Here is a 13,302-nt window from a genome sequence, read left to right as displayed (position 1 = left end):
AAAAAACCAATGCAGAAAAAATGTGCCTCATATATCAAATTATCTGGTACTGTTAGCAAACCTTAAACACAATTTTAGAGCTACAGGATAATAATAGAAATACATTTAATGTATTACATTTAATGTGTTACAGCTTACAATATAAAAGTATGTTTAACCTATTAAGGACTGGAGGTTTTTTCACTTTTGTTATCTTTGTCCATCTAAAAACAAAAATTAATTTAGAAAAGCCATTCACAAATAAATGTACTGTAAATAAATGTAGTGTAATAATAATATGTGAAATAAACGGTGTCAATAATATTTGCAGACCATATAGATAAAGAAAGAAAAAATGGGCTTAAATAAAAAATAGATAGCAACCAACAATTAAAGCAAAGCAGCTGGTCTTGATGATAATAGACTCTCCACAAAATAGGGAAAACCTATAAAGACACAAAAAAACTCAGACAGCGCTAAAGTAACTATAAAAATACGACGCGTTTCGTGGAAAGCACTTCTTCAGCTGTAAAAGTTGCAAGGTTTTTTTGGCGCCTGCCTGGCCAGGCACAGCTTACCTAGTGGTGAGTTTAATTATTACTATCTTTATTTTTATGTTTATTGCCCTGTTTTTCTCCTGTTGATATATTAACCCCTGGTGGGGCAGATAGAATTTTACCGGGATCTATTAATTGTGTGCATTTTTACAATATTTTTTTTTACTTATTTTTTGATTTTTGTAATATTTGGTTTATCGTATTTACAAAGTACTTTAATATACATTCTTTGTTAGTGGAGTTACAAGGAGATAAACGTTATAATTGCCAAACAGAGAATTTTTTGATTACACACAATTCACCTTCTTTATAAGTTTATAAGTGTGCCTACACTACAGGCACAGAATACATTAAACTGAAATTGATCACTGACCATGAGATTTCTGTGAAAAACATAACCATTCTGAGCTTTCACTTTAATTTATGGCTGGTTGAAACACAGCAACAAGTCTTTCTTTGGGTGATGAAAACAGAATGATTAATTGCCTTAAACCATGCCTAGAATGCTCAAAATAAGGCAGCCACAAAGAAACATGCCTCAGGGGAACAAACTAACCTCTGCAAAGTACCACGGGCCATTTCTTTTGCCTGAAACTTTTTACAGTTATCTATGCTCTTTTTTGGTTTGAGGCAAAATAATAAAGAACTCGAATTGTTTCAGCAAGCTTTAGAAGGAAGAAAATACATCATCTAATTTTTTACAAAGTAAAATGGATTTTCCACCATCCTAACGGAATGACAAGGTTTACTGTCTTGTAACCATTTTACAATCTGCATTAACCAGTTAATGGTTCTAAACATGTAGATATAGGAGGTGACTAGCACCATGCAGCTTAGGGTGCATCTAAAATAGGTTTAGATGTTTGTCTTGGATGTGATATAGTCTAATAAATAAGAGATAACACAGTTTCCAGACCACATAATGATGACAAAGGTTTTGTCATTAGCAACTCTTATTTTGCAGTGTAACCTAATGGCTTAATAATAATAATAATAATAATCTTAGGAGTGATCTACCTTGTAATAAACAAGCAGAACACATTTGACAGACAGCTTAATGAGCAATGTACATCCTGATAGATATTTCATAAAAAGCCCATAAAAGGCACATAAATGATCTAGTCAGGGTGTAAATGCTCCCTAAAGACATTGTTAGTCTAAACCTCCTAGTGGCTATATAGAGAAATATCTTCTGATTAGGTGCAAACTTTGGAAAAAATGCAATGCTTACTGCTGACCTTACTAAACATTAAACAAATATTCTATGTGAAAAAAATGTGTATGAGAACCTAATTTTCACGTGAAGAAGTGAATAAATTGATAAATATAAATATAAAGTACTTTCCAAATGACTGCAGCTACCATAAAACACTCCTCCTCAGGGTGTAAAAATATAAATCACCAAACCATTGGAGCGCATGTACTAAGGGGAAAAAATAAAAAAACTATATTAGCGCAATATGTTAAAACCAAATTGTGTGATGTGTGATATGAAATTGACTCACACACAAACTTGGTAAATCGGACCCATCAGAGAATTCAGTTAAAATTTCTTTTTAATGGCTTCTTAAAATCTGCAAGAAAATGGACTACAATGGTGCAGTATCTTTGAATAAAACGCTTTAAGAAATCAGGATGCACTTACAGTTGGTAGTGGCACAACATGGAGAGCTGTGCATCAAAGTTTCAAATATTAAATAGTCCAATGACCATCCGGTAAACAAAGCGGAGTCTTCAAGTCTAGTGTCTTTCTCTATGCGTTTCGCCAATTTCCACAGGAGAATTGTCACTGGTAATTAAAGAGAATCTGTGTCACAAAGTACAGCTCTTTGGCAATGCAGGACAACAAAATGTGTATAGTCAACAAAATTAAATTTCGCTCTAAACTTAGCGCTTACTCATAAGCTAGGAGCTTAAATGAGTAAGCGATATGTTCAGCGCGAAACACGTTAAGCAATCAGTTGGATTCTTCATGTTATTTAATAAATGATTTAGTATTGTGATACTACTTACATCTTTTCTTTTCTGTACCTGGGTCCTAAGGCTTTCTGCCACTGCTAAGCTGATGCAAAGAGAAGCATAACGTGTCTTTCATTTGCTGCACTATGTTTCCTTGGCCAAGCACTGCATCTATGATCCTCAACATTGCCTGTTTCCTTGTGCTCCTTCAAAAAAGCTTGGGCAGAACATCTGGAAACTCCTGTCTGCATTGACATTTCTGCCTGGAAGAGACCATGCTGATTCAGTATAACTACCTTGTGTCTTGCCACAACCACTATACTACAATCTAACTGCTGGTCTTTCAGAGCCATGTAATTTACTGGTGATAAGGGAAATGCGCCACTGATTGTATTTTTAGCACTATGCATGCTATAAGGATAAGCTGTTGTATTATATATATATATATATATATATATGTATATATATATATATATATATATATATATCACACACACACACCATCACATAAAATACATTTCATATTATAGAAATTACCGTATTTGCTCGATTATAAGACAAGGTATTTTTCAGAGCAAATGCTCTGAAAAATACCCCTCATCTTATAATCGGGGTCGTCTTATAATCAGACCTCAAAGTCTGACTATGAGACAACACTAGACATTCACAGTCTCAGACAATTAACCTCTTCATTACCAGAAATGAGCATCTTAGGACAATTAACCCCTCCATTACCAGACATGAGCAGTCTCAAACAAATAACCCCCTCAATTAGACTATAAGCAATCTTCTCTGGAAAGCAATATTGATTATCCCAAAAATGTGTAATACAAATGTAAGCATCAAGATAATAAGCTCATACCCCCTATTCACCTCTGTTATACCACATCTGTAAAACTGTAATTGTTTAACTTCAAGATATATAGATACAGCATCCAATTTTCTGGTATTAGACCCAACCACGGAGCGAATATTGTTTGTAAGTGAAAGCGATATGCTGATGGATAGATAGAAGATTAGAAATGTCAGGCAGATCATGTTCTGACTATCAACTAAAGCAAGGAAATGTAGGCTGCATATGACTGCTTATGTTCTTTGGTAAATGATATATATATGATTTTTCAAATAAATCATACTTGCAATGCATATGGATTGCTCTCCATTCTATATTTTGTACATGTTGTATTGTTTCAAATAAAGACTTGAAGAAGGTTAATTTACTCTTTGGCACCCAGCACTGATAGCAATACCAAAAAAATGCATCTTAATATGATGTATTTATATGTTTACATGATGTAACCCCTGTTCCTTATTAAATTTTTTTCACATTTGGATTCCAATTGCCCAATTATCACCTTTTAGGGTTTATTCCCAAGCAGGTATTTGTATGTGTGTATTAACTGTAGTAGTAGTATGAAAAGCCAACCCTGGCACAGATATCTAGGCAAGGCATGGTGGAAGTCAGTGCAGCCAATAGCATAGACATCTTTTAGCATTTTCACATTTCGGCACATTTGCCAAATACCAAAATATGATGTAATATCCCTGAGCTCAGCATCAGGAGGCATTTAAACTGCAAAGGAGGAATCAATAGCGTTGAAGTCTGTGCTGGTGGCTGCACAGACCTCCGCTGTGACTAAGGATTGCACTACCTTTAGTGCATTAATTTCTCAACTAGGTACAGAACCACTGTTAATACCAAACTGGGCTTTATTATTATCGCCTTGAATTCACGAAAGCAGTAGGAAATTGATATCAGGTTATTTAGACTCATTTTTTCCAGTTTTCATGGGGATCATTTCTTTACAGCACTTTCACAGAGCTCCTATAAATAATTTACAGTGTTTATTTTTCCTGTGAATTTTAGAAAGCCATTCTGTATTCATATTTCAGTGGCTGTCGATCTGAGCTTGACATCTTTTTTCAAAATCCTGTGTAGCTGCTTTGGTTTCCAGACAGATCTGTTCTTGCCAAGTGCGTTTGTTTTATGTACACTATTAAGTACAAAATAATAGTTTTGTGGCCAAAGATAATTATGTTTTCTTGTCTTTCTCAGCCACCCTGGGGACACTGGATTTTAGCTTGCTGTACGATCAAGAAAACAATGCTCTGCACTGTACAATCAATAAAGCCAAGGTAGGTTCCAGTCTGGCTTACATTCAGCATTAATTATTAGCTATCCCTAGGACAGAGGCCTCAATTAACCCTCACACAAAGCTTACTGCAGGAAATGGATGTAACATGTAATGCAACTAGGCTGTTGCCTTGATGTTTGTACAGTGTCACATGTCACATAGAATTCTCTGATTTAGCTTTCCACTTTTTAACAATTATTTTTTTCCTTCTATCATATCTTAATATGATCTGTAATGTGATGATGTGATTTTATATTGTTATAATGCTGTTTATATAGGGTAGGGTTTATTACTAGAGTCACCATGGCAACCTAGAAGACAAGGCCTTGATCCATGCATTTCCCGTTCTATATTTGTCTATGTCAATGATATATGACAAGCTTCAGATCTTACAGAGACAGATGGTAAGTGCTCTATATGCACAATAAATCTGATCGGCTATACAATGAAATAATGTCTTTTGTGCAGTACTGCCACCTTGGGAGCGCAAGCACTTGTAGTTCATTGGTACCAACTATGAAAATTTCATGTTTGTTTGTTAGATGTTTTGTATTCTCTGTTAGCAGTCCAGATGAATTTTGGTACACCAGCACATGGTAAATCAGCACAGCAATCACTAGAATACTGTCTATCGAAATAAAAACCACAATTACTTAGCAGTGTCAATCTATCGAACTAGTCTTAGGGCACATTATGTTGGATTCAAAGCAGGAGCTAAATCTATTACTATTGATAGAAATATAAAAAAAGAGAGAGAGTTTTCATTTCATTTTTAGAATCTATGGGTGTATAACAGTTCAATTACATGTCATAGCTTAATCTCCAGCATTGAATCTATTGAGTAATCTGAGTATTTTTCTCCAGATCATTAGAATCCAAATCTGGAATTCCCAAAACTACTTTAAATTCTACCCTCTTTATCTACACACCACAAGTCTACATTCCAGTCAATTAGTTTTACTGGAAATAACAATAGTATTAATATCTTAATTACAGCATTGTCTGTGACTGCTGTGGACTTCCATCTTTGTACAAAAAAAAACTGTTTACAAGCTAACTTCTTTTGTGCAAAGCTGTCCTGACTCTTGTGTAGGGGGGCAGCTTGGCCAACAATTAAAACTTTTCTAGTCCCCCCAATCTTACTGACTAGTGGTTCCGCTTGTACAATTTCAACACAATCTTTTATGACATCCTTTTTTCTTGCGCCTCATGTAGTTCATATGTTCATGTGATGATTCTTACCTAGAGTTGTTTTTGGCACGTTCCCAGTGGCTTACAAATTATGATTGCATCTATATGCATAATAAAGACGATTCCATATGGGCAACTAGTGGTGTCACATCAATTAGTCTGCCTTGCTTCTGTCTTTCATCACAATTTTATGTGTCATGCATACTACATATCATGCATTTTCTGATTTTTCCATTAAGGAAGAGGGCTCGATTTCCTTTTAGTGGGAACAAAAGTATCGTCCATCTATCACTAGATATATGCCCAAAAAGTTACACACCAACTAAACAAGTATCATAATGTATTAATTAATACATTCACTCTCTTTAATGGATCTTCTTGAGGAAACTTACCATCAGGGAAATGCTCAAACACATCATCATCAACAACAACAATACATCAGTATAATTAACCGTAATATTATGGCTTTTTCCTCAAGGGTATCACCTGCGCTGTTGATACATGCCTCTCATGCTTCAGTAGTCTTCTAAACACGTACTAAACACCCCCAATGCAATCTTCAAAACAATTTCCAGAAAGTACTGCCTACCCATGTCACACAAAGGCAAGTACTACAAAACTTCCAGGGCTCAGGCCCCATGCCAATATCTTTTATAAAGAATAAATTATCCTTCTGTGATTTGCAACTCTTTCTTATACCTTGTTGCAGCTGAGGCCATTTAAATGGCTGAAATGGCATTGAAAGTATTGAGCACTTGTATAAATACAAACCACTCTCGGTAGGACATATCTTTGGAGCTAGAGGACCACTGAATGTACTGGATAATCCAAATTTGAATCTACTGCCAAACTAAATTAGTCTATTGGTCCACATAATTATATAGCTGGAGCCACATTTCATATATTTTATTTTGCTCTCTAAAGGCATAACATCAATCTTGGGTATAATACGCAATTTACCCCTCTTTCAAGTGTCCTGAAAAAGGGGTGCATATTATACTTAAGGTCATACTTCTTGCAATATGCTGCATGATTGCAGCCCATGAGAATGATCGTGCAGGGTTAACCACAGTTGCGATAGGCAGGGTATTTCCCACCTCAGCATTGTTCATGGCTTGGTCCCACAACTATTTTCAACTAGTCCTGACCCTCTCCCAGGGCCGGCCCAAGGCAAAATGCCGCCTGGGGCGAATTTTAAAATGCCGCCCCCCCTTATCTACCCTTCCTCTCCCTCCGTCCCTGCCCCCCCCTTGTACTTACCTTTCAGCAGTCCTGCGGCGAGTCTCCCTGTTCGGTCTCGGTGCCGGCTTGTAATGCTGAGCGCCGGAAATCTTCATAGGAACAGGAAGACTCGCCGCAGAGGAGAGAGGGGCGCCGAGCGGGTACTGACAGCTTGGTAAGCGAAAACCACTGAGCGCCCATTTCTCTCTCTTTCGCTTTAAAAAAAAAAAAAAAAAAAAAAGGGCTTGGGGCGGAAAAGTGCCGCCTGGAGCGGTTGCCCCACTCGGCTCCATTGTCGGGCTGTCCCTGCCCTCTCCTGCTACACAATCCCTCCATGAGAGCGATTGTGCAGTGTTAACACCTTCAGTGCTGCATTCTGTAGCTTCTGTTAAATGATCTAAAGTGCAATCAATCATGTGCTCCTATGGAACACCAGCATTTATATAGTAAGAAAAATAATAACAAAAAGTAAAAAAAATAAAAACAAAACATGTCTTCAACAGCACTGCCCTGGAAGTCAAAAGTGCTTTCTTGTCAGATGCTTCAGACTCTGCAGCAGTTTCCAACCTGGACTGGAATGTTGATGAGAGGGTCACTCCTATTGGTCAATAGTGATCTGATCGTTATGACAGACACTGGATGACCCCTCACAACAATGACCTCTATCAGAGAGAGAGAGAGAGAGGTCATCCAGGTCATACAATCAAAAAGAAAAAAAACATTTTAATTTTTTTTTTTAAAGATTTTTATTACATAATCGATTACTATCTGATAACTGCTCAGTGACGTTTTAGGTCACTGATTATTTATCAGATTCACTGATCAATGTCAGTGGTCTAAACTTGTCACTTACGAATGATCTGCTAATTTTTTATTTTTCACAATTAACCCAATTAATGCTATCTGTTCAATGATTAATTACTCTTTAAGACATTGATCATTGATCAGTCTCACTAGCATTACTCAGTGACCTAATTTGATATGTGCAACACAAGTTGTTCATTTTCTTCCACAAAATTAAGTTTAAAACTATACCTGTGTATTTTACACAGGTGTGTGTTATACCCGGGATTTTAATTTTACCTTTTAGGCTTATGTTTAGGCTTACTGCTTGCTCTGAACATATTGCAATGATCCTACCATAACTATAGAACATTTTAGACCCTAGAAACACACTTGTTTCATAAAATTTTCCGACTGAATAAGTTAATCATATAAAGACCTCTATTTTTTATGTCCCATAGCTCATTTGCAGGTTCAGGGTGTAAATTTTACAAATGGTATATTGTTTTCTGGGTGGAAAACAATGGTTACAGCACAAAAGCCAGAAAAATCTTTCATAAATTTAAACCAAATATGTACATTTTGGCTGAAGAATATACTCAGGAATATAAACAAGTCAAGTTTGGTGGTTTATTTTCTAAGGAAAAGAAATAAGCACACAATTGAATTTCACTCTAATTCTGGATATTCATTTTTAATACGATAATTACTACGTTAAATAAGATTTTTAATGCTTAGTTTATGAACAAATACAGTCATTTTCCATCATATGGTGCTAATTGGGTAATTTAAGGACATATATATATATATATATATATATATATATATATATTGTTATATATATATTTTTACACTCTTTGCTATGGGCTATTAAAGTTAATTTTGCATCCCCTTGCTATACTAGTTGGCAGGCCATCAGGGGGTACGACTGGTCCCAATGTACTGGGCCCGGCTCTGCTAAGAGAGCAGGGAGGACAGTGCCTGCTTGGCTGCAGGGAGGCCAGGCACCCCTGTTTGGGGCAGTGTGTGTCTGTTATGGTATGGTGTTAGAGTGTGTAACTGTATGGTGTGTATAGGTGGGCCTTGGTGAAATACTGCACCAAGATGCCAATAACCCTAGCCTTGCCCCTGTTCTTATAAGGTGTGCTTATGGGAGGGTCTTAGGCTAGGTTTCCACTTGTTTTTTTTTGCTAAAAACGGCCATAAAAACGCCAATTCAGCCACACGGCGTTTTTTTGTGAAAAAATGCTGCAGCCAGATGTTAGCTATTCTTCAATAGGAAATCGCTCAATGCCATATCCACCTGGCATTTTTCTGTTCGTGGTTTTTTCAGTCCTCTTTGGAGTTTTTCTGCTTTTTTGGGCTCTGTGGCAGTTTTTCAAAATCGCAGCATGTTGACACTCTGGCATTTTTTGCAAGGAAATCTTGGCGTTTTTCTCCAATAGAAGTCTATGGGAGAGAAAAAACGCCATGAAAAAGCCATGTGGGTTTTTTGCCTTGGCGTTTTTAACGGCGTTTTTTTCCACAGTTACAATGCAGAGGATGGACCCAGTATCTGTGTGTCCTACGAGAAATAGGCTGGAAACAAACAGTATTGAATTTTACACCATTTGGAACAAACATGTCATTACAAACAAACATACCCAACTGGATCCTGCGTGCCAAAAGCTACAGCAAACCATTTGCACCATCATTTGGGGCCAATCTTCCTAGAGGAGCAGACATTCGGAATAAAGCATGCCTTACAAACCACAGAAAAGAGACAAAAGGGTCCGCCGGGGCGTTTAAGTAGAACTCTACCAAGTAAATGACATCAGGAGGGGGCAGATACTTGCCATTTATCCTAATCCCTTTTAGCTGGGTGAAACTTCTAACTTGTAAAGGCTGGAAAAACTGCCTATGGTCAAAAAAGCAATTTCCACAGAAAGGCTAAAACGCCAGAAAAAACTCCAGAAAAAACACCAAAATGCAGGAGAATGCAGTAGCAGTTTTCTTGGCGTTTTTCCTGGCGTTTTTCATAAAAAAAAAACGCAGGACAAAAACCCAAGTGGAAACCTAGCCTCAAGGTGGAGTGATATGAGAAGCACTGGGTGAGACAGTGGGATGGCAGCTCTGCTTATTAGGTAAGCAAAAATAATTCCTCAAAGCATCTGAGTAACAGCAGCCTACTGTTCTAACATTAAAAACAATCAGGCATGTTTTCTTGGTTTTTTTTAGCCCCTTCAATGTCTGGGGAACATAGTTTTTCCCTTGGAGGCTGGAACTTTTTTGTAAATTTTCGCTTTTGTCTATTCATGAATATTGAGAAGTTTTATTAAACACATGAAAAACTCACCTATTACTGTGCCAGCTGTGGAAAATGTACACAACAACCACTCCTGGAAGTCCACATTATGAATCAAAAACACCCTAAAAAATCACTAAAGCAACAATGATAAACAAAGAAACAAGAGAACAGAACACATAAGAAGCAGTCACTGCTGTGACCGTCGATGACTGTATGCACGCAAATTACATTTTGGGACAACTATGATGAACTTGCTTTGCACAGCTCATTGACTCTGTTATGTTTTTAAGAGAAGGTACCTTTTAATTTCCCCTTCAGCAAATACAGAGTAAAGGTAGAGAAACATGTATAGCATCATTGTTTTAAAGGGCCAATGTTCTGTTCAATAATGAGCTAGATTTAAATTCTAGCTTTTTATAAGAAATACTTTTTGCTACATTTTCAGTGTTATTTACAGTTTAAGTTAAAAACAGCAGGATGTTCTCAGCGGAACGCCATGTACCATACAGACAAGGTACAAGACAAGCCTATCTAGTCATCCAGTTTAGAGTTCTTGGGAGGTCAATTTCCAAGTTTAAAATGATCAGTTTTGTCTTTTACAAATGTGGATTCCTGCAAAGAAACTGTTAAACCTCATTATGTTTTGTGCTTCTTGTTGAACGCTACAATCAATAGGTCTTTAATCACAGATGTTGTTAGGGCTGGTGCTGATCATGGATTATGTTTTTCAGCTGTAACTTAGTGCATATTTGCTTCATTAAGTGCAACTAATTGTATTAGTTCTCAGGCTTATCTAAGAAGCTTCCCACTGTAGAAAACCCACCTGGGAACAAGTAATGGTGGGTTTCTTGCTTTTTATTTTTCACTGTTAATTTACACTTAATGCATTTTGTAAAAAAAATTTACACTTAATGCATTTTGTAAAAAAAATTTAAAAAGGACGTTTCCAGCATTAATTACACAACTCTGGGTCATTATTTATTGTAGGTGCATAATTGATATAGTATACATTTCTGTTTGCATGAAAATGATCAATTGTTGTAATGTTACGTGATCATGCATGTAGCTTCACGTTTTATTTCCATCTTACCTGCTCTCCTTGTCACCATACCCAAATTTAGGTTCCTACCGATTTCCCCATTCTGTTGGTTGCTATGGTGATTAGAAAGTATATGGAATCAGTTTTCAAATTCTGCATGGTAATTACTATTTTCAGAATTTTCTTTGAAATGGAAAAAACACGGCGAATGGTTTTATGTTGGCAATGGTTTGCTGCTATCAGATCCATATTATTTATTTTTTGTTTTCACATCCCATTTAACTGGAAATGTTGCATATCTCGTGTTGGTTAACATTTGCTTCCTGCAATAGTAGTCCAGATTTTATTTACTGAAAAATTATGAGCAAAAAAATAAACCGTGCATTAATAGGTGGGTTAAATGGCTGTGTTTGCAAACGCCAGCTGTTTTGATGTTGAAGCTACAATTTTCTATGTTACACCTGGTAAACCACTAATAGATGATATCTGTATTCAATTCCTGGCACAGCTGGTACAGCTGGGCTATGTCTAATGGAGAATGTTATCATAATTTTCATAACTGTCCCACAACCCCCCCCCCCGACCGAATGAATCGGTAGAAGGGTTTGCAAAAGAGTTGTGGTTTGAACATCCTGAATTCTCTATCCATTACACATTTCTCTGCAAGAAGGGCTCAGTTGGTCCTGTATAATGCATAGTTTAATCAGCAACAAGATTCTTCTGGTTCTGCAGTACGTGGCTCAGACCTGACTGTTGCTGGTCACTGTCCACCAAGCCGTCAACAAGGAAGTCTTCCACTTCATCTGGGGCTCCAAAATGGACAGAGTAAAATGCACAGTTATGTACAAGGACCCTCACAAGCGCCGGAGCTAGAATTCATGGACTCTATCAAGAGAAAGTATGTGTCCTACCACTCTTTACTGTACATTTTCCGGGAACACACACAAAGGACATCTTTGACCATGCTTGGAGTCTCATCTGTTGTATAGGGCACGGTTTACGGTTGCCGGGAACCTCCTGGTGTTGAGAAGGAAGTAGATCACAGTCTACAACTGCCGCAGGCTTATCCACACCCAGCTGAGGGACTACTCTCTTATGGACAGACACTAGTCCCACTCCCCTCCTGGCCTACTCTCCTCATTTTTTGTTTCCCCTAACCCACAACCCTCACACACCCCAGTCACAGTGCCACCCCATTTCCCCATTGTCTGTTTACAATGTGCTAAACCATATGTGCCATGACTAGATATGTAAACATACTCTGCTATTGCTATATTTCTGAGCTTTCTGATATTTTGATGTTGTACTGTACGTGAATTCCCCTGCACTGTGTCACAGTATTAACAAATATATGTAAACAGGTAGTTACCTATTTACCTTTTTTTTTTTTTTAAGAATATAAACAGAAGAAAAAACATACAACTTTCAAGAGTGAGTATAAAATGGGATAAATCTAATATCACTTATTAATAAGGAAATACTCATCTCATTTCATTCAGATTCCTATCAATCAAAACAAGCTTCTGAGAGGAGGTTACAAATAGTGAGAGAGAGCAGAATGGAAATGCAAAAAATAGGGGCCACGAAGATATAGAAATTGTCAAACAGTCCCAATGCATAGGGATCAACTAAGTAAGAGCCAGCGGTGCCAAATTGACTTATATTTCTCTTCTGCATTAACTCTCGTATGAAAATATTTTTCAGCGGAACATTGTTGATTAATCTGAGTTTTAATCTCAGACCATGTCCTACATGACCTATTTATCTTTTTATGTATTAATAAAATAATTGTAAATGCAAAAGTGAAAACAACTGGCATAGGTAAGTGCATGTAGGAGGGACATAGAAGAGATAGTTAAACTCTGACTTTCTCTAGATATCTTTGGTGCATTATAGTGTATGTTAGTCTCTGACTGCCAGAGACATTGTTAATGTTAAGATATATACAATGTTTTACTAACCGTTTATAAATTGCAGTGCAATTTAAAACAAAATTAAATGTGATTTATTAGTAGATACAATTTTAAAAGTTAAGAAAATGTTATCCCAGCATTTCAATGCCTCGAGTTAAATAAAATGCAAAATACAAAAAAACATGTTTAGATTACAATACCACTATCATTCTCTGCCTGAAACACTTTGGAGGTCTAA

The 13,302-nt window shown here is 36.8% G+C and overlaps 1 protein-coding gene across 2 annotated transcripts in view; it reads left to right on the top strand.

Moving 5' to 3' along the window:
* LOC149300973 (double C2-like domain-containing protein beta) overlaps positions 1-13,302 on the top strand; it is a 216,649-nt gene that overhangs the window by 73,792 nt on the left and 129,555 nt on the right. For both annotated transcript variants that reach the window (XM_089484551.1, XM_089484550.1), the window contains exon 2: positions 4,552-4,631. In XM_089484551.1, coding sequence (XP_089340677.1) covers positions 4,552-4,631 — 80 coding nt within the window. The remainder of the gene's footprint in view (positions 1-4,551; positions 4,632-13,302) is intronic.

This window comes from Sceloporus occidentalis, unplaced genomic scaffold (assembly GCF_023333645.1).
Source record: "Sceloporus occidentalis isolate IW3139 unplaced genomic scaffold, rSceOcc1.0.p SCAF_22, whole genome shotgun sequence".
In the NCBI taxonomy this organism is placed as follows: Eukaryota; Metazoa; Chordata; class Lepidosauria; order Squamata; family Phrynosomatidae; genus Sceloporus; species Sceloporus occidentalis.
Note: the sequence above shows the minus strand (reverse complement) of the source record. Positions and strands in the feature narration are given on the sequence as shown.